This window comes from Platichthys flesus, chromosome 13 (assembly GCF_949316205.1).
Source record: "Platichthys flesus chromosome 13, fPlaFle2.1, whole genome shotgun sequence".
Classification (NCBI taxonomy): domain Eukaryota; kingdom Metazoa; phylum Chordata; class Actinopteri; order Pleuronectiformes; family Pleuronectidae; genus Platichthys; species Platichthys flesus.
This window is the reverse complement of record NC_084957.1, coordinates 16,596,573-16,617,876: the sequence shown is the minus strand read 5'-3', so window position 1 is coordinate 16,617,876 and position 21,304 is coordinate 16,596,573. Positions and strand designations below refer to the sequence as shown.

At 43.1% G+C, this 21,304-nt stretch overlaps 2 protein-coding genes across 2 annotated transcripts; one reads left to right on the top strand and one right to left on the bottom strand.

The window, feature by feature from the left end:
• Positions 1–1,093: 1,093 nt before the first annotated feature.
• dcbld2 (discoidin, CUB and LCCL domain containing 2) lies at positions 1,094–17,347 on the top strand. Its single transcript, XM_062403311.1, has 15 exons — positions 1,094–1,398; positions 3,682–3,906; positions 4,615–4,752; positions 7,572–7,623; positions 7,705–7,777; positions 10,015–10,148; positions 10,409–10,449; positions 10,606–10,806; positions 11,448–11,572; positions 12,082–12,229; positions 13,301–13,438; positions 13,535–13,628; positions 13,708–13,757; positions 13,852–13,986; positions 15,030–17,347. Exons 1-15 carry the CDS (start codon positions 1,296–1,298, stop codon positions 15,440–15,442), a joined length of 2,070 nt encoding a protein of 689 aa, XP_062259295.1. The 5' UTR covers positions 1,094–1,295; the 3' UTR covers positions 15,443–17,347.
• On the bottom strand, positions 17,334–21,300 carry tmem30c (transmembrane protein 30C). Its single transcript, XM_062403312.1, has 7 exons — positions 20,958–21,300; positions 20,637–20,753; positions 20,261–20,368; positions 19,490–19,577; positions 19,261–19,404; positions 18,960–19,172; positions 17,334–18,796 (listed from the first exon to the last, which is right to left on the bottom strand). Exons 1-7 carry the CDS (start codon positions 21,153–21,155, stop codon positions 18,609–18,611), a joined length of 1,056 nt encoding a protein of 351 aa, XP_062259296.1. The 5' UTR covers positions 21,156–21,300; the 3' UTR covers positions 17,334–18,608.
• Between the last annotated feature and the right edge of the window lie 4 nt (positions 21,301–21,304).

Sequence of the window (21,304 nt, the reverse complement as noted above, 5' to 3'; positions counted from 1 at the left end):
TGGTCTGTATAAAAATGCTGTTGAGCAAAGAGCCGTGGCACAGGATTACTGCATGAACATGTTAAAAACAGTGTTAGTACATAAGAATAAGGAGATATTTGGATAGACGTGTCCTGAGTAGCATGCTATACACATATTAAGTAAAGTAGTAAAGTAAAAACAGTATAGTTTATATAGGAAAGCTGGAGAAAGTTGTATATAAATACATCAATTCAAAATAGTATGAAATATAGTGTGAATATAGAAAGGTATGCAGGTTTGTGAAATAATGACTATCATTATAAGTTATTCATTTGTGAAAGTACAAACATACCAATTTCTAAAGTTTGGATTTCAAAGTCTTAACTCTTGTTTATCGCCCCGTCATTTAAACTGAATGTGTGTGTTTGAGCCTCTACGAAACAAGGACAACAAGACTAATGGTTCAAACTCAGAAACTAACAAGAAGCCCTGTGAATCTCTGGCACTGTGGATCTTAGACCCTGTGGATCTCGGGCACTGTGGATCTTGAGCACTGTGAATCTTGAGCACTGTGGATCTTGAGCACTTTGGATCTCGGGGGCCTGTAGATCTCGGGCCTTGTTGATATCAGGGCCCTGTGGATCTTGAGCACTGTGGATCTTAGGCACTTTGGATCTCGGGGGCCTGTAGATCTTGGGCCTTGTTGATGTCGGGGCTCTGTGGATCTCGGGCACTGTGGATCTTGAGCACTGTGGATCTTAGGCCTTTTGGATCTCGGGGGCCTGTAGATCTCGGGCCTTGTTGATATCAGGGCCCTGTGGATCTCTGGCACTGTGGATCTTGAGCGCTGTGGATCTGAGGCCCTTTGGATCTCGGGGGCCTGTAGATCTCGGGCCTTGTTGATATCAGGGCCCTGTGGATCTCTGGCACTGTGGATCTTGAGCGCTGTGGATCTGAGGCACTTTGGATCTCGGGCCATGTTTTGCCAGGTCAGGGGTGCAGCTCTCCTCGCTGTGACTCAGGGATCATTCAGACCACTTGGGGGACTGTGGATCTGGGGGAGGAGCCTGAGTTGGAGGAAGTAGCTCCACAGATTGGATGTGTGTGTTGAGTGTGTGTGTGTGTTGTGTGTTAGGAGCAGTTACCTCTACAGTGAGAGAGTCGCTAACCACTGGACTGTAAACGGGGAAGATAAAGGAAGAGCCTGGGGAGGAAAGAAGCCGAACAACCGCAGATTGTGTCCGTGTTTAGTGGCCGACCCTCGGTCCTGGTCGAAGCGGTGCAGCCGGTGGAGCTGACGCGGGCAGCAGTATGCATTCAGACTGCAGGCTGCTATGGGCAGAGCGGTAATGGTGGGCAGGAGACCGACAGGGGCCCGGGTCCTGGTCCTGTCGCTTCTCTTCATCCTCACCGCGGACACATGTCGAGCTCAGAAAGGTTGGTTCCGCTCGACAACCCGGAGGAACCGAGCACAACCAAACACACACACACACACACACACACACACACACACAGACGCCGCCATGCTGCTTTAAAAAAACGCGTGTACACGGGCGGGTTGAGGTGTTGCGGAGAAAAGCTTTTGTGTTGTTGTTGTCCTCCACACCTCAGCCCGCCTCGCATGTCCGTGTGGACGCGGGCTTCCGAACGGTTTTCGCCGCTTGCCGCCGCCCGCCACGGTGTTTTTTTTAGTGGAGGACGGGACAAGCTAAACCAGGCAAACCGGTTCTGGAAAGCCTGATTGTAAACGAATAACTGCTTATCTGAGGATCAAATGCGCGCAGAATCAACACATCGCTTTTAAACTATGTGATAATCGTTTAAAACTACAGGTTAAACTTTGTTTACCTCCTCTGATAAGCTAGTAAACGTTAAATTGCGATTCTTCTCACCGGAGTATGGTTTTTAAGTTTCCTGTGCGCGAGACAAACAGCTCATTTTGGGAGCCTGTGGCCTTGTTGTGCTTCCAGGTTGCTCAGTTTCCGTTTTTACCTAGATTCTGATTACACAGTCTCCGTAAATGCTTCATATTTTGATTGATTAAAAGATAACTTTACACACTTGTGTGCCCAAAGCCGTAGAATTAGTAGTTTTCCTTAGAGGCCACAGGCAGCTTCAGGTGGCCAGGGATTGGGGGTAGGGGGACGCAGCCTGTGGGGGTATGAGTGTAAACACGTGGACACAGTTTGTCAGAACTTTAAATGTAAAGTGTCTGAACACGTGGTGGGCGGGTAGACGTTTAAGGTGAATTTCCGTCTTGAGGAAGTTGTGTGTTTTGGATGGTTGTAGGTGTTGCCCTGATGAACTCCTCCAGAACACCATGCAGTTGTCCCTGGGCGTCAGTGAGTCAGAGTGAGGCTTTTTGTTGTTGTCCTGTTCATCTGGATAGTGTCCACTGAGGGCCTCTTACATAACTCCAGGCTGGACCGAACATCCACTTAGCACCACGGAGCGTGACTGCTGAGTGTTATCTCAGAGCCATGAGCCCACAACATCATCACACACTCACACAAACCACGTCCGTGCTTTCTGACAGCTCAGAGATGCAGCACACGCCAAATTCAAACCTCCTCCCTCAAAACTCTGCTCTCATAATTGTCGTAAAAAGGTCACAAGGCTGTAAAAATTGAAGTTGAGTCATTAAATTGTCTTTAAAATTAATTATTTGGTCGTTCATGGCCAGAAACGAATATAATCAGATGGCTGCTTCTTAAATTTGATGTTTTAGTCATATTTAGTTGCCTTTTCTTCACAGGGCAGCCAAAAGGTTTGATTGGCTATAAAAAATGCAAAGCCAACCTAATGCGTACTGAATTATTGTGACATTAATTTGGCAGATGCTTCTATGCAAAGCAAATACCATCTGTTTTACACTAAATCCACACACAATGTGGGACAAATCAACAATTCCACTTACCTGATGTCCTGACCTGCAGAAATAACCCTAAACATAAACCTCCAACGCACCAAGCCTCGCATTAAAAGAGATAATGTAAGATAAGGGCTGCAACTAACAGTTTTTTTTCAACATTAATTTATCTGTTGGTTATGTCTACTTATTCAAATTATCTTGATTTGTCTATCAAAATATAAAATGCCTTACTAGGTGACGTCGTCAGGTTGCTCATTTTGTCGGAGTTAAAGTGCAAAACCAAAAAAGATATTCACTATGCGATTATACAAATGAAGAAAAAAAAACGGTCCCCCTGCAGAAGAAAATCAATCGGAAATGCTTAATAGTAAATCAATGGTCTTTCCAACCCTGTTTAGATTGATTACACTCTGTGATCCCTTTTATGTATTGTGTATACTTAAGGAAACTAAAGTCACTGATACAACACGTATTTTGGTAAATAAACTAGATGAAGCACAAACTGTGTACATGTAAACTCTCAGATTGGCCTCAACACAAGTGGATGATAGAAACTTAAAGACAGGTAAATTAAGGCTTGTGTTGTCCACTATTTTTCTTCTCAATGACAACTGATCTGATGATAGGACAAAAACAAGCATCACCCTATCAGCCTCTTCAGTCACAGACCCATTTTTTTCATAGAAATTTGAATGAAAGATTAATAAAGGAACCTTGCTATAATTCTTATTATTGTAACTTATTTGTTATATTACAAGAGGAATTAATTCAAAAATCTTGATCCAAAAGTCTAAAGTCTTTATTCCTCCCACTTACTTTTTCCCAACTCTGTTTGTGTTGCTCTGCAGGTGACGGCTGTGGTCCCAGTGTGCTTGGCCCCAGCAGTGGGACTCTGTCCTCTCTGGGTTACCCGAGGACATACCCAAACAACACAGTGTGTGAGTGGGAGATCAGCGTGCCGCGTGGCCACAGGATCCACTTTCGCTTTGCGGAGCTGGACATAGAGAACAGGGACTGCCAGGTCAACTACCTCCGCCTCTTCAACGGCATCGGGCCCAAGAGGAATGAGAGTGGTGAGAGCTGTCGATACCGGACTGTACCCTCTGTTTTTATTTATTCAGTGTGATCAACCATTTCCTAAACTGATGTGCACCATTATCTCACAGTACTTGTTTGAACATATGCATGTGAGGCAAGAGCACTCAAACAAATTAGGTTTAGTCACATAATGTTTTAATATGATCCACAATAACCTGGTTTAATGGTCCCATTTAGGTAGTGGGAATTGGATTGTAACCGAATTTCACTGTGAGAATATTGCTGCTTTCACACATGTACTGAGGTCAGGACCTTCTCCTGAAAGGATCTGGAGAAGCTGTGTGTGAGAACGCAAATGTCCAAATCACTTTGCTTTGGAAATTCTATGGAGTTTTTCTGCCAACCCCCCAGTAAAATGGAAATGGATAAATAAGCCGGTTTGAGAATACAGCAGGAAAATGTCCTGACATTTTTAACAATTTAAAAAACAATCTAGCACAAACATTTATTAACCCAGGAGTATAGTCTATTTCAGCTGTCTCATCCGGCAGTAGATTATAAGTGAGAACCAGCTGTTGGTTCTTGTTATCTACAGCTCAGTTAGTTACACTAACCACCACACAAGAATCATTTCTGTATTATTATTCATTACAACGAATGGTCAGTTTGTGGGTGTAAATGTTAAACTAAACCAGCTTGTGTAACTAACCAGACCCTGTTTCTCTACTTGTGCTATTTAACAGTGAAATACTGCGGTTTGGGTCTGAAAGTCAAAGATCTCATCAATTCCACCGGCAACCAGGTCACTGTCCAGTTCATGAGTGGGACCCATCACACTGGACATGGATTCTACCTGTCCTACTCCACCACTGAACACACAGGTAACCATCATACATAGGTCCTGGCCAGAGGTGACTACAGGAACAATGTCTGTGTTGTTTCTGTTTTGGTCCTGGTTGTAAAAGTCGCTTGTGTGTGACTGTCAAGTCACAGCTTATTGGACATATTTCTGCACCACCTTATGTTTGTAACAGTTCTGAAGTTATTATATCGTCCTTGAAAGACACTGATGATTAATGCGTGTGTTTATTATTCTAAAACTTAATCACGGTTGTGTGAGAATTTGATATTCAGCTCTGCCCTGAGGACCATCAAATAGAATTGTGTCTGTTTCTCCATCGTGGTGCAGTTTGTGGTTTTCAGCAGATTCCTGCTCTCAGGCTTTGTAAGAATTCTGAAGGACAAGCTTGACTCAGTGCCACAATATATCTTTTTTTGTTTTTTTCCAAGTTGAAACATTAAATAATGGAAAGTCGAGCTAACAAATGTTTTGACTGCAACCCTCGTTTCTCTGTCATGTTGGTCATAGAACAATTATCTTGGACAAAGCCATTGTTGGATCCTGCTGGTGACAGAGGAGAAGCTAAGTAATTAGTCAGTAAGATTAATCATCTGGGGGCTTTGAATATTTGCACACATGTTAATAGAAACTCGTCTCTTAATTAGGATGTAGGTAGATAATTCGGATTCGTTTGTCAAGAGTGTCGGACGGCAGGTCAGACAGTTGCTCAGTTACCACCATCTGAACTGTTTATATCATGGTGCAAAATCAAAGGAGCGATGCTTGCGAGCTCGTTCAGGAAGTAATCTCGTGCTGCTGTTCTCCCTCCACCCTCCGTATGTGATGGACTATTTAAGCTTTCCCATCGCTCACATTGCTTGTCAATACCTCTGCTGCCCTGCGTCAGTATCACTGCCTGTCGATTCAGCCCCTCCAGCATCCACCTGTGAGCTCCGACAGCGGGCTCAGAGATATTTGCTCATTGCCCCCCTGGTATATCCATGTAATCATATCTGGGGAAGAAATTTTTCTTTTTTTTGTAACATCAGTAATAAGATAAAAAAAAGCTGAATGATATGTTCCAGGCATGATTGTAGAGACCTTAGAGAGAAAAAGAGAGAGAGAGAACAGGCTCGAACCAAAACACATGATGATGAACACGTTTGTTTATTCACTATCGCACAGCATCGTGTCTCCTGATGCATGTGGTCTGGCCAGCTTTCAGTTGATAAAGAAGACAGTTGACTAATTAGTTTCATTGTATTTTAATGTCGGTTTATTTTTTTTATCAAGCAGCAAGGCCCCAAAATGTCACAAACTAGGGAACAATGGCCCTCACAATTTCCCCTGAGTTTGAAATGTCTAATGCCCCCAGACAAAGGCAGTACATCCTCACATTTGGGAAACATGATAAGTCACTGGAACGAACAATAAGTAATGAAAGTTGTTGAAAATGTTTCGCTCTGCTTATTTATAAATTGATTAATGGTGTTAGCACTTTTTTTTTTAATTTGCATACTTAGTGCAGACTTTACACAGCTGCTTCTGCATCAACAGAACAATTAGTAAATCTCAGTGCAAATGACCTCGGCGGACCTTTGCATAGAAAAAGGGAAATGGTTTATATAAGAACTACTCTAACTAACAAATTAAAAAAGGGTATTATGGCCAAGCTTTGCCAATGGCAGGTCCATAAATGATTACACAGATGTAATTCATATTTTACAATCACCTCCACCTCTAGCTATTGTGCTGTATGTAGTTTTCCACCCGGCAGTGGAACAGATACAGTTGGTGGATTATCTCTTTATTAGCACTGTGATTTGTGTTTTTGAAGGTCCTGTTTGTCTGCTGGGAAGACTTCAGTGACTTCAGTTAATTGAAGCCACAAAGCAGTGACGTGTGTGTGCAGGAGGAAAATAATTCAGTCTTGTGGTCATCTGTGTGAGTGAATCACATCGGGAGGAAAAGAAAAAGTCTGTTGAAGAGTCCGTCTCATGTTTTCACCCAAAGTGCAGATGCAATGTTTTTTTGGTCTTGTAACTGACGGGTGAACGGTTAGTAGAGCTGAGTAAATCAGTCACCAGCTAGGTTGTGGTGGTTGAGGGGTATTTGTCAGTGTGACTCACAGGTTGGTTTAGCAGATATATGGGAGTTTTGATCATGTGGTCATGACTCACAGAGAGTGACCTCCACCACAGGGTCCAAGTAGATACAGTCCGAGCAGCCCACGCATCCCACTGCATGTGGTACGCCTCTAATCACCCGAACACTCTTGTCTTTAGGAACCCTCAACATGCGTTCACATTAAGGCTGTATGACTTTGATGTTTTAGTTATTATTCATTATGATATCAAATGGTTATAATATATTTTTTTACCAAAATGAAAGTCCCTCATTCCAACAAATTCGAACAAAATGTTTTTTAGATTTCTGATTGGACTGTTTGAATGTTTCACTTTGAGCCCTTGAACGCTTGGTGATATACATTTTTCAATTGTCTCCGACATCTCCCAAACAATTCACTGGAGTGTGCAAAGAAAACACAGATCTTCACGTTTTCGAAATGAATGGTTAACTAATCTAATAATAAACTTCATGGTTTATCAACATTTTTTTCCATTACCTTTGTATCTATAGAGCAACTGGTTAATGTTGTGAGTGTTTTTGGACTGTTCTAGACTTCTTGAAGACGTCACCTTTGGCTCTGGGAAGTTGCACCGAGTAGTTTGTCACTATTTATTTACCTTTGACAGTTGTTTTCTTTACAGAGGAAAGAGAATTAAAGGTATTCAGGGGATGTGGTTGACAGGAACGTGCAGAGAGACCAGTTCTGACATTGTTTGTTTGCCCTTTCAGATCTAATCACCTGCCTGGACAAAGGAACTGATTTCCCAGAGGCAGAGTTCAGGTAAATAACATTTGCTTTGTTCAGATATCTGTGCAGCAATCAAGTTGTCCAATGCTTATTGTGTATGATCTCTCTTCGTAGTAAATACTGCCCAGCAGGCTGCCTGACGTCCACCGAGGAGATTTCTGGAACTATACCGAATGGCTACAGAGAGGTGAGTGCGTACAGTATGTGCTTACACAGCAGATGTTTTCTTCTGTCTCCAGCATCACATTTCCATGTGAGTCACTGTGCCCATTGGTCTCCTGCAGTTTGGTCACAACCTCCACACTGTAACCACACACAAACCAAGACATCACTGGGTCGTTTCTTACTCATTATTTGTCTCTACCGTTGCCGTGCTGCGAGTTTACATTTCGTTCATTTTGATTCAGCAAGTCCTTTTTTTTTGTGTGTGTAAACGCTCCCCCCGCTCCTCGGCATGCGAGGCCCGGGTCTGATGACCTCACGGCACCCCCGCTGCGTGTGAGTTCATGGGTGCAGAGTCTCTGGCTGATGACCTCATGCTCAGAGCCTGAGGTTTTTTGTCGAAGGGAAGGAGGGCGGGAGGAAGGGAGGGAGGGGAGGGGGCGATGTTGCTGGCTGATGGGAGGACAGGGAGGAGTATCGGGGTGTGCTTCAGGGAGAGTGAGGCGCCCCACAGGAACAGAGGAGGGGCAGGGTCAGCGGGTGAAAGGGAGGTGAGATAATAGTTAATAATAATAATAATAACGCTCTAATCCAGTCCAGCTGCAAGAGGGTGCTGAGCCGAGCTCTCTCTCTCTCTCTGTGTTTTTGTGTGTGCGTGCGTGCGCGCGCGCGTGTGTGTGTTGTTTTGTAGCTGGAGAGTGACTCGGTGTGATGGTGAAGAAAACCTTTGCTTACACATGCCTGTTTTTTGTTTGTATGTAGGCATTTGATTTATTCATGCTGGATCTGTGTTGTGTGTGTGTTACAGTGGGCCTGATAAAGTGTGACTTGAATCTCCTGCCCTACCCACACACTCTGCAGCTTTCTCTTTCTTAATTCTGCCTCAGTATCTTTTACTGTGATACATATGCTGGTCTCGATATTTCCACATTCAGCTGATCATATGTCTTGTGTGTGTGTGTGTGAGAGAGTGTGGTTTCCTCAGATGGAGGCAGGGTGCGGCGGTTTGGAGCACTGCTTTGTGTTTGTGTTAGTGGTTTGGTATGACTCCCTTTAGGATGTGGTGTGTGTTTTTTGGGCAGTTTAAGAGTCACAGGGTGAGTGTTGATTGCTCGTGGCAGCATTCGACTGCTGTGCATGTGTGTGTGAGAAGACATTATGTGTACATGTGCTCGTCACTCTCTGGGTCACTGGAGTTTTCCCACAATCTTGTTGGCTGTGAATTCCAGTGTGGGTCTTTTCCAGTAATAAAATTCCAACTCGCTCGAGCAGCTGTTCATGGAAAGGAGCCTGTTGCCAGAGAGGATCCAGTTTTTTTTGTCCTTTCCTCAGTGATGTGGCAGCAGGTTTGGACAGGAATGCAGTCGGCAGTGAATCATCACGATTGCCACTTGGCGTTCTCTCTCCACAGAGAAGTGACTTCACGCTGACTCATCGTCCTTTATCTCTCCTCAGTCTGAAGGTTAAGCGCTGACAGCATGGCCTGTTCCGGGCTGTACCTGCACAAGGTACAAATGGTGCAGCGCCATTTAATTAACAGACAGATTCAGTCAGACAGCGAAGGCTTTCATCATGGTTCAACCTCATTATGGCCATTCAGAGATGGTTCGAATGCAAGTGTTCGACAAACTGAAAAGTCTGTGAGAAAAGCTAATTGTTGAGCTGAATAGTTTATCTGAAGCTGATCTGACCATCAACAATTAGTTAGACTCATCAATTAGATATCTTCCTGCTACTTACTTTCACTGCAGCTCATCAGAAAACCTCAAGGAGGAAATTCTATACTAGATCCTTAATAGATAAATCTGATACGTGATGAAAACTGGCCTTTGGTAACGGATTCATCTTTAGCTGATATGCAATGATATTAAAACTTATATTTTACAGAATAAACAATGCAGAAAGGATGTTTATTTATATTTGTTTTGTTACATAAAAGTGTTGATGTTAGTCATTCAAGTTCTATATATTTGGTTGTAATTGTATTATTTTTAGTCGTGGTTATCTAAAATAAAATGTATGGTTAAACGGTCAAATATAAAGCCTCACTTACATTTCTTGGTCATAAGGGTTTGTTAACCTCAATTTTGGAATATTGTCAAATGCCTTTTTTTATTATATTTTTGTGATTATTCCAGTATCAGTTTTTGTTATTTTTATAGAATTGATTGAAAAATGTCTTCTCCCCAATGTTGGTGTTGGAATCAGCCCCAAAATAAAAAACTACACAAAGTAAATCTGTCCTCCTCTTGTTCTCCGCAGTCGTCTCCTCTGTGCGTGGCAGCCATCCATGCAGGCGTGGTGTCCAACGCTGTGGGAGGGATGATCAGTGTGGTCAGCAGCAAAGGCATCCCTCACTATGAGGGCACACTGGCAAACAACGTCACTTCCACTGGGTAAGAACTTCTGCTCACATCAAAACCCTGCCTCACTTCACAATTAATCATATTTATGTTTATGTACCTTTGTTTTGAATTGAACCGAATGTGAATCTAATTCTTCATCAATGATACAAACTGGTCACAATAATATTAAATATAGTTTCAGCAGAAAAACTTTGAGGGAGTCAAAATATTGGTAATTATTGATTTGTTAAAAACGGACTAAAACAACAATTTTCAATCCCCATCCTCTAATCCCTCACTTCTCTCCTCAGAGGAACTTTGTCAAACAGCCTCTTCACCTTCAGGACCAATGGTGAGTTTTTCTATAAAGCACCATTATGAGGTAGAATATCTTTGCTGGGAGCTGTCCTGTAAATGTCTGGACCACGAGCAGGGATCTTAAAAACATCACATTAACACCTCCCACATACTTTTATATCGTTATCCATGATGGGCTCTGTGTTCGCAGGCTGCTATGGGACGCTGGGTTTAGAGTCTGGCAGTGTCGCGGACACTCAGCTCTCGGCTTCATCTGTGTGGGAGTGGAACCTTGGTCAGTGGGGCCCGTTTGGGGCACGCCTCAAAAAGGCGGGGCTGCCCTGGGCGCCCGCTCAGTGCGACCAGCATCAGTGGCTGCAGGTCGACCTGAAGAGGGAGAAGAGAATCACAGGTACACAACTACATGCACACAATCACATGATCACACCTCTGTGTCAAATGCCTAGAATTTTTTCTGTGTAGTAGAACCTCTGTCAGTTGACCCACCACTTTTGTCTAGTCTGAAATATCCTAACAGATAACTAATGGGTTGATAATATTGTTTTACATTCATAGTCTCCAGAGAAAGATCTTGTTTTGGCACTGGCCCCTAAAAATCCATATGAGTTGGTCAACACTGAGCGAGTCGCACAAAGATAATTTCATTTTCATAAAATGTCACTAACAACTGTGGGATTTTAAGCAGAAAGTAATGTGCATGCCAATAACTCTAATTCCTCAGTTTCTTTTATTCAGCCTGGACGTCTCATAAATAGTTTTACCTGAGCTAAGACAAAAAGTGGCAGCACCACAAATTAAGACTCATGAAACACATGGGTCTTAATCACAATTACCTTCCTCATGAAACAGTTGTAAATGTAATACTAGAGGATGAAGGCAGCATATGATTTACACTCTATTTCATCACAGTGGATATTAAATATACTGCACTTTACAGAAAACCGGGGAGCGATACTGCCCGCAGCCCGAGTCCTGTTTAAGTCGTCAACTTGGCCCTTCATCATCTTTTGTCTCTGCTGTTTGTCCGAGCAGGCATCACCACCACAGGCTCCACCCTGAGGGAGTATCGGTACCATGCCTCAGCGTACCGAGTCCTATACAGTAATGATGCACAGCAGTGGTACAGCTACAGGGAAGCAAACTCCACACAAGACAAGGTAACACAATCACTAAATCAATAAACCATGCCTGCTCAACAATTACATCATTGGCTTTTATGCTTTTTTTTTTCTTCTTCTTCTTCTTTAAATTAGTGCAAATGGACAGAAATGTCACTTTAGAAGGCCAAGGGACCCGTTTCCATAGCAACTGGTATTGACTCAGATGTTTGTGGCAGGAAATGCGAACAGTCAGTGGTTTGAGTTAAGTGCTGTGGTAGACAAGTCGAGGCACTCGGGCATTAATAATGAATGGATATGGATTGAGTGGCCGGGTTGTTAGGCTGGAACTGCTGCTATCTACAAGTTGCCGGGACTCTCGCCGCCTCTTATTGGGTAAAGTGAAATACTTATGAGCTCGGCAAGTTGAAAAATAATCAGCTTAAGGCTTTTAGTGCATTTGTTCACAGTCTGAAACAAGAATTGCTCTGCTGCAAAACCTTTTCCCTCAACTTCACTACTGTTCTGAACAGTTCAAAAAAGCTGGTTTGTTTCTTATTTCATGGCAGATTTTCCAAGGGAATATGAACTACCTGCAGGAGGTGAGGAACAACTTCATTCCTCCCATCGAGGCCCGGTTTGTGAGGGTCAATCCAACGTTATGGCACCAGAGAATCGCACTGAAGCTGGAGCTGGTTGGCTGCCAAATCCCTGCAGGTAAACGACGTTGGTTAATCAGCAGCTAAAAGGTACATTAAAGGGCCCATGTTGTGTAAAATACATTTTCTGGGCTTTTACTACCTGTAATGACTTGAAGGGAGTCAGCAAAGTATAAAAACAGTCGCCCCGCCGTCTCTCACTCAGTCCATTATAAGAAATATGTTAATCAAACGTCGCGTTTCGTACTTCCTCCCCCGTATGAGTCATACGGGTTCGCACTCGCACCCAACCCAGCCTCCAAATATGTGGCCGGTGTTCTGTAGCGGTATCCAAACATAATTTTACTTTCAGCTGTTTACAGCCAGAGGTCGTCAAATGCGCCAGAATGACACCGGTGATAGGCCTGGTCGCGTGTCACTCAATCCAATAACATTGTGTTGGTAGTGGAACATATACTAAACATGTACTAAATGTACTAAAATAATTCTTGATGTATATTTGTAAAGGGAAATCTTGTACCTATATAGAACATTCTTCAATTTTTTTTTAAAATAACAATTATTCCTAAGTATGAAGTGTCATAACTACATCTCTGACGTTTATAACAAACCAAACCGTTTAAAAATCAGTTGAACAATGTTATGGGTGAGTGAGCTACATCTGGCAATATGGCCGCCATGTGCGGACCTTCGACTCCATTGGCCGAGACATCTAGCCTTTATATATATCTATGGAAGAGAGGACATGGAAATACACTGCAGTACTTTTTAAGGCTTTTAACCACTGATATATCATTTCAGGGGTACCAATACCTACAATTAAATCCAAGAAAGGTGTAAAATATGGTGCCTTTTAAATTCATTTTCATTAAAAAAAAATGAAACACACTGATGAATAACCAATGTTTGCTTTTTTTATTGATGAGACGTGAGTGAAATAACCAGTCAATGCCTTGAGAGAGAATATCCACTTCAACGTTGCAGTTAACAAATGCCAGTCAGAAATTCAAAAAGCCAGGTTGGGGGTTTAAAAACTCCTTTTGAAAATAGAATGTAATGTTGATGAAGCTGAACAAAAATAACAGGAGCTTTATTATCCAAGATTATAAGATGCAATTTCTTTACGCAGCGAGGCCGAGGACCAACGAGAGGCTACCCACGTTTCGTCGAGCTCCCCCTTCTGTGGGAACAAAGCGCCCTCGCCTCGGCCAGACCACACACACCCCGGAAATAAGGAACACCACTATGCCACCACACAACAGCAAAGGTTCGTCAGACTTCAAATATAAAGACAAAAGCTTGTTCTGATCTCCAGTGGGAGACGGTTGTTGTGTGATGCTTATTGTCCTGCCTTTGGTCCCAGATGTGGCGCTGGCTGCAGTTCTGGTTCCTGTGTTGGTCATGGTTCTGACTGCTGTCATCCTGACTGTGGTTTGTGCTTGGCACTGGAGGAACAGGTATGAATTCTTATCATTATAACGTGCAAAATAATAACCTCAGTTTTGGCCTCCATTAGTAACTTTCCCCTGTTGACAGGAAAAAGAGCTCAGAGGGAACTTACGATCTTCCCCACTGGGATCGTACAGGTATGTCATCACTCTACTTCATCGGCTCTTAGCTATGCATGTGACTTGTGAGTGTTAAACTGGAAGGAGTCATATCACTGTGCTCCTGCTGCAGACTGGTGGAAGAGCATGAAGCAGCTGCTGCCATCCAAGATGGTGGAGAGTGAGGATTCAGTTCGGTACAGCAGCAGTGAGGTGGGCCGCCTGACGGGGAGAGGAGCTGTACCAAGACTACACGCTGAGCCTGCAGGTAAATGCTGCTCAATATGGTGCCAGCTGCGGGTTTCTGCTTTCATTCTGTGTGTGTCTGGTACTCTGGAGCCATTAAAGGAGATTTAATTACTACCTCCGCTAGGGAGTTTTTTTGCAGGATTACGCAAAAAAAACGAGTGAACCGATTTCCATGAAACTTTGGGGAGGGATGGGGGGCATGAGCTACGGTAGAACTTAGACAGTTTGGAGCGTTCTGGAGGGATACAGGAATTTGTTTTCTTGAAAATGACAAGATAGGGTGTTATTCTTGGCGTCTAGTTGTTATATGTTTTTAGATTCAGATTCAGTATTGGTCACTGAAATGCTATGTGTGTAATCAACAAAAAATAAATAACTGAGTGCTCTGCTTATCTGACAAAACATTGCAAAACCTTTCTTTCTGTTGTGAAACATTTTCTTCAGTAATTCAGTCTCTGACATTGCAGCCATTAGTCGGCTGTTTGCACAGATCCTTGTGGAAATGAGGAAATTTACGACATCTTGTTTGAAATGTTTAGTCCTTCAGATAAACACCAGTAAGATTGGCCACGACATTCAAAGGTTTACAGATACAGTGAACTTTTCTTGTTTGAAAACTTGTCCTTACAAAACAAATTGTTTTTAGCTTTGAGCTCCAACAAAATGTTTTGCACGTCGTCCATTGTTCACATCTGTTTTCTGCTTCAACTTATCGTCTTTGCAGCATTTGTTGAGTTCACTTCCTGCCCCCATTTGTTGATGAATCTGGCACCTACATGATCGTGGACATGCACAGCATTTTCTCTTTAATTATTAGTTGTAATGTCACATCAGTTATCATCCAAAATCAACTGCGTCTGCACACATGTAGGTTTTTGCAGCAAAAGCAGTACAGAAGATTCCATACACTTTAAATACACCACACTCTGCAGGTTTCTTTTGTTTTGCACTTCAACATGATAGTTTCTGTGGTTGCACAGCTTCACAGACACTAGACCAGACTGTGTGCACATCAGGGGACCTTTAAAATTATTAATACACTTAAACATGCTGTCTTTTCAGAATACGCCCAGCCGCTGGTGAGTGGTGTTACAACTTTGGGTGCACGTTCCACTTTTAAACCAGACGAGGGTCCGGACCCAGGGTACTCTGATCCAGATCTATACGACGCCCCCATTTCACCGGACGTGTACCACGCATACGCAGAACCCCTGCCAGCTTCGGGATCCGAGTATGCTACACCCATCGTGGTCGATATGGGTTGCCATCCCTCAGGTGGTACATCTTTGGCCCAGCCCGCCGCTGTGTGCGGTTTCATGGGGGCCGGGCCCCCCTCCCTGCTCACAAGGACAGACAGCGGCCAGTCGGGGAGGTCAGCGTATGATACGCCAAAGAACGCCACTGGACAGGTCAGTGCGGACCTGACTTATCAGGTACCTCAGAGTTGCACTCAGAAGCAGACGGGACAAAGCTGAGGAGTTGGGATGCCTATGGCCTGACTCCGCCCCTCGCTGCTCAGCACAACCCGAGGGCCATACACAGAGGGTTTGTCAATGGCCGAGGAGGCGTGAACCTGTGAGTCCTGGGGCCTGGGCCTGAGCCTTGAATGAACACTACCTTAGCTTTAGATTCATCCGGAGATGTCTGTATTGCCTAATTGTTCCTGCATGGCCACGATCTGCTTGTGTAGTGCCATTACAGTCCTATCACTGAAAGCACAGAGATGAATGTGTTAGTGCCAGGCGGGAGGGTCGGAAACGGACAACGCTGACTACTATTTGATTAAGACTTTGTCCCTGTTCTGTGATTCTTAGTAGTTCTTTCATTCTGTGAAACTGTGATATCCACTATTCCATTTTTTTTGCCCTGTTACACGCTCAACCAGTTTCAAATGTAATGGTTCTCTTTTTGAATGAATTGCAAGTTGTTCCCCAGGTTCAAGGTCAAATAATTCCTCCTCTCTAGACAGTCTCTAGTTTTCATGGTACGTTCTTAGTCTGACTTTGTTTAAAAGCATGACTTGAAATTGTGTATAGTTATATTAATCCCATTAATGCAGAATCTGTTAAAACTCTAAAGCAATTTACTGATATTTATTTCACATCCTGCTGATGAGGAGAGACTCTCAAATAAAACCCCACATCAACCACTACTCACTGATTACAGATTGAGAAGTTGTGGTTACACTGTCTTAGACTACGATGGATTGTTAGGGACATGAGGAAATAAGTTCTGAGATTTCAAGACTATAGTTGTAAATGAGAAGATCTAAATCGAGAATAAAGCAAAACTCAATTTAGGAAATAAGCTGCAACGACAACCCGTACGTGGCAAAAATCTTGAACTAATCTTATGAAACAAAGCAATGACGTTAAGTCTGTGATTCTTTCTTTAGGAGAGACTCGATTTCTCACACCATCTTTTCAAAGTGACATTTAGTTATTTGTGAAACGTACTAAAGTATAACTTAAGATGTTCTAATTTTAACGCTGACTACAGACTGATCTTCTACTATTCCCCCTATAAAATTACACAACAATTAGGACATTTTTGACTTGTTAAATTTCAACTTTCTTCTCGAAATCCACTTCTCCTTCAACTTGGCCCTGATGCTCCGTAGTAGTAGAAGCCTTACTGACGAGTGTTCCCCCCCCCAGAGATGTACATTAACTTGAAGAGGCTGATTGGGAGAATTCATTCATCAAACTCCTCCAAAGAGAAAATACTTTTTGTAGTATTGGAGACAAATGTTGAATAACAACACGATCATCAGTGCAGGTTTAGCCAAATAAACAGTGAAACAGTCTTAACATAGGGAAAAAACATTGTAAATAAGATGGTGTAGAAAAAGGTACAGAGAGCAGAGGTATCTGGGTGAATCTGTTACAGCTGATAAAAGTTTCCTGTGTGTTTGTTTATTTGTGTATCGTGATGATTGTCTCATGTTGAAATGGGTGCGACGTGTTCCTTCCTTGTTATTAATGTGCATCGACATCTGTATGCGTGGAAAGCTGTTTCCATATTTCAGTCCCGTGTGTGTGTTTGTGTTGTGTGATGATAGTTTTTGTAGCACCAGTAGACTGCATTCCCCTCCTGTCCACCTGTGGTACTGACCCGACCAAACACAACGTGGCAGGAGTGACGATGGAGAAAAATGAAAAATGGGCCGAGCTGCTTTAAAACTTTTTTTTACCGAACAGCGACCTGCCCAGGAGGGAAGGTGTTGTTCCCTCACAGCTGTGCCATCAGTCGGGCTTTGATTTACTGCTCAGTAGACCACGCCGATCGATACGCAGAGTTTTGGTGCTCGCTCCCTGGTCAGAGGGTTTGTGTTTGTGGCTCTCACAGATTGTACATAGAGAAATAAAGAGTTATTACGTCATGTGATGTTTTATTTCAGTCTTCAGCTGTCGTCAAGACAGTCAAAATCAGTACACACTGACAAAAAGTTGTTGAACCAACCGAATATATGCAGATTGCTAACACAAAGTTATTGGGTTTGTTCAAATTACAATCAAAAAGTTGTGTTGACAAACTATAGCTTGGATTTGAAGAAACTTTATTTTTTTCCTTTTATGAAGTTGTCCTTTTTCAGTGCAGTCAACTTGCACATGATTCATGTCTGTTCATCTCAGACATGCAGAGTTCACAATTACAAATGCAGTTTTTTTCCCTCAATCATAAAAAACGTTATGGAAAAACATAATAGAATCATCAGTCATTTTCTTCGATCACAGCTAAATATCTGTTAAGTTAATGACATTTTCAAGTTGTATTTTGTGTCGCCAGACAAACACTGAGCTGGCGCACATAATAAACATACCTGCAAAACAGCATGTTGCATGTTTACTTGAAGCCTTTACCTCAAAGCTGCCCTGAACCCTGAGAGAGCTGCTAACGTGACATGTCATTTAGCTGACGCTTTTGTCCAAAGCGACTTACATTTTTAGAACACTCAGCATTCATGAGGGGCCATTTTAGGGGTTCAGTATCTTGCCAAGGACACTTAGACATGCAGATGGGAAAGGGTGGGATTCGAACCGGCAACCTTCTTGTTGCAGAACACCCACTCTATCCCCCTAGGTCACGCTCTCCCCCCAGAGAGCTGCTAACAAGATAGTGGCTTTTTTGTCTCAGGCTGAATAACATCATCTAGATCTCATGTAAACCTTGACGTAGAAACAGCACGAGCCGAACATTTTATCCATCCATCCGTTTTCTATATTTGAGGGTAGCGGAGGGTAAACTGGAACATATAGAGACAAACCACCATTCCCATTCACACACACACACTCCACACAAAAAGAGCCCGGCCGTTCCTGGATCTGAACCCGGGGACCTTCTTGCCATAAGACAAAAGCACAGATTAATCTCATTAATTATATTAAAAACTACAATTAGGAGTGACAAGGTTGTGTCGGCTGGTGTCTCACTTAATATACATCACACATGTATTAATTAAAATTAATGTAATTCTCTTATAAATATTAACAGTGCATGATGTGTGGTGTGTTAAAATAAAAAAAGTTCTTCAATTCAAATCAACAACTTAACCTTTTTAGAACCATTTTTCCGTTCTGGTATTTTAAAAACAGCAATTATCGATCTTAAGCGGCTTGAACGTTTTTGCCGCTTCTCCCTTCACTCTTCCATGTTCTTCCCGGTCTTTCCAAACTTCCACCACACCACCGTGAGGACGATGGCGACCAGGAGGATCAGACTGCTGGTCACAAGGTAAGCGATGGGCAGGAAATGGTTCTGACCTCCGAACCAGGTCAGCGTGGTCAGCACCAGTTCCTTCCTGCCTTGGAAATGCTGCACAGGGAAGTCTGGGAGGGCAGAGGTCAAGGATGAAAATATTTGATGGCAAAGTGAAGCTCGATGGAGGATGGCTGGCCTGTGTTCTGAAAATAGTCGCTAAGACACAGGAAAGAAAATCACCCAATGGGACGTGTGTGACCTGATTTAACCACGACAGCAGTGAAAGGATACTGTAGGATATCTCGATGGTGTAAGTCCCCGCTGGGAGCCCCTTAGTGAAGGGGTCGTCGCCTCGGTGTAAAACTCCATAGAGCTTCTTGAAGTTGGGGAACGCTGCTTCCCTCATCCACACGATCAGGTCGTCGTTAATGAAGCCGTTGTTGGTTGGATCAAACGGATCGAGCTCGTACACGGGTTTCTGCCAGAACAGAGGCTTAGCTGTGCCTGGGGGAGAAAATTCAAACCAGACACAATGATGGAGTAGAAAGGAATAATACAGATTCTGTGTTTGGTTACACCTGGATTTATTTACCTTCAAACACTTGAGCCAGGGTCAAGTTGTCCATCTTGGGGTTGCGGTACTTGACATTTTTGTCCGTGTACCATGAGATGCCTCTCCGCAACAATGGAACCTTCATTGGGCTTCCCAATTTATTATAGTACAGAGTGAAGGAGTCTGGGAGATGAGAGGGAAATGGGATGACGAAAAGACTGAGAAGGGATGTGATGATCGATGGAGTGATTGAGAAATGGCGTTTTACCGTTGAACATGCTGTTGGCCACAGCACCACAGGGGGCGATGGGGAGTCCGTTCTTCCTGTCGAACGGCATGCAGTAAGAGCTGGGGTTCTGGTGAAGGAACGATATGAACGAAGAAACACTGGACCATTATTTACCATTTATAGCCATTTTAAACTAAAAAGCAGTGGTTGAATTTAACTAATTACAATTAATTAACAACTTTACTTTGTTTCAGAGGGACATAGTGATTATGACTCACTCAACAGTATTTTTATGATATAATAATAGTGGTAAATATAGCCGTAAGTCTGCTTCGCTTCGATCCAACTACAGCAGGAAAATTATGCTCACACAGAAATCATTCAGTGATAATACTAATAAACATTTGATATCAATATAGACTAATTAAACATAATAGCATTTTATTACCTCAAGTATATTTTTGAATAATCCACCATATATAATGATGACATCACATATCCTCTCACCATCCAGAAATGAAGCCAAAATATCGCGGATACGAATGCTGCCATTTTGCACATAGCCAGCCAGAGTTGCATTCGGGGGAGAGGATGTTTTTTTGGGAAATTTCTAATAAATCTAACAGGAAGTGAAGTGTAATATTCTGGTAAATTAAATGGTACATTTCCTGCAGTACCTCAGAGTGCATTACACTACATGTCACATTCACACCTTGACATGCAAACATTTGTTTCGCGCTTACACTCTTTTCAATCAGGGCCATCATGGGCGGTTTAGCCAGAGCCGAGCCAATTAGTACACGGAGCTACCTTTAAGTTGGTCTTCCTACCGACCATCTGTCCATCGTCTCTGGAGTCCATGTATCTGCGGAGGTTCTGGTGGAAGTTCTTGAGGCCGTAATATATAAAGACGTCTCCCTGGAGCAGCAGAGGTGAAAAGATCATCAGGGCAGAAATTAAACAGAACTCAATCTTTGATTTACAGTATATGGAGTTGACTTTGACTTCAAGGGGACAACAATCTGAACAGGAGGTCAATTTACCATCTTCTTCTTCAAAGGTTTCAATCTGAGCTAAACTAACTTGAGGACCACATGCAGCTGAAAGTTCTGATTGAAGCTTCTACGTGAACCTTGAGTAAGATGCCCTCGTCCGACTCCATTTGTCAAACTTTAAGGTTATTTACCTTCAAGGGTTTCTCGATGTTGAGGACCACTTTGCAGATGCAGCTCTGTCCTGCGTTGCTCTCATTCTTAAGCTTTTCAAAACATCCGGAGCAATCCCCAGCTTCGGTGTAATCCATCTGCAAAGACAGGAGAGATAATTGTTGATCTAATTCACAAGCGGACCCCAGACCTTTCCTCTCTGGCACTCCCTTTCTTTATTGCCCACAAGAGGCACTCAGGTTCTTCCTCTCTCTGTATCTTACAAACATACAAAGTATTTAAATACCACATAAAACAATCCAGAAAAGGCAAGTGTTATTTTCACAACCACACACACTCACCTTTATTTCCCGTGTTCTCTGAACTGTGAGAAGCAGCCACACTCCCAGCAGCATACATATCAAAGCCATAAAGTAGAAGAAAGGCAGCACAGTGTTCGCAGTCAGCATGGGAGACCAGGCAGGTAGCCTCTGCTGTTTGAAGGCCGAGTTGTCTGGCCTCCGGGCCAAGGGCCCAGGCTTGCCCTTCACTTTTCCCATGATGGGGACCTTCAGCTGGGGACGGGAGAGGAACTCGCTGCACAGCGGTAGAGCAGAGAAGTTGTGTACGAGGAGGCTCTAGTATCTTCACTTCCTGTTCCGTTTTTCAGCGATATCTCCCTGCACGCACACACACACACACACTCTGC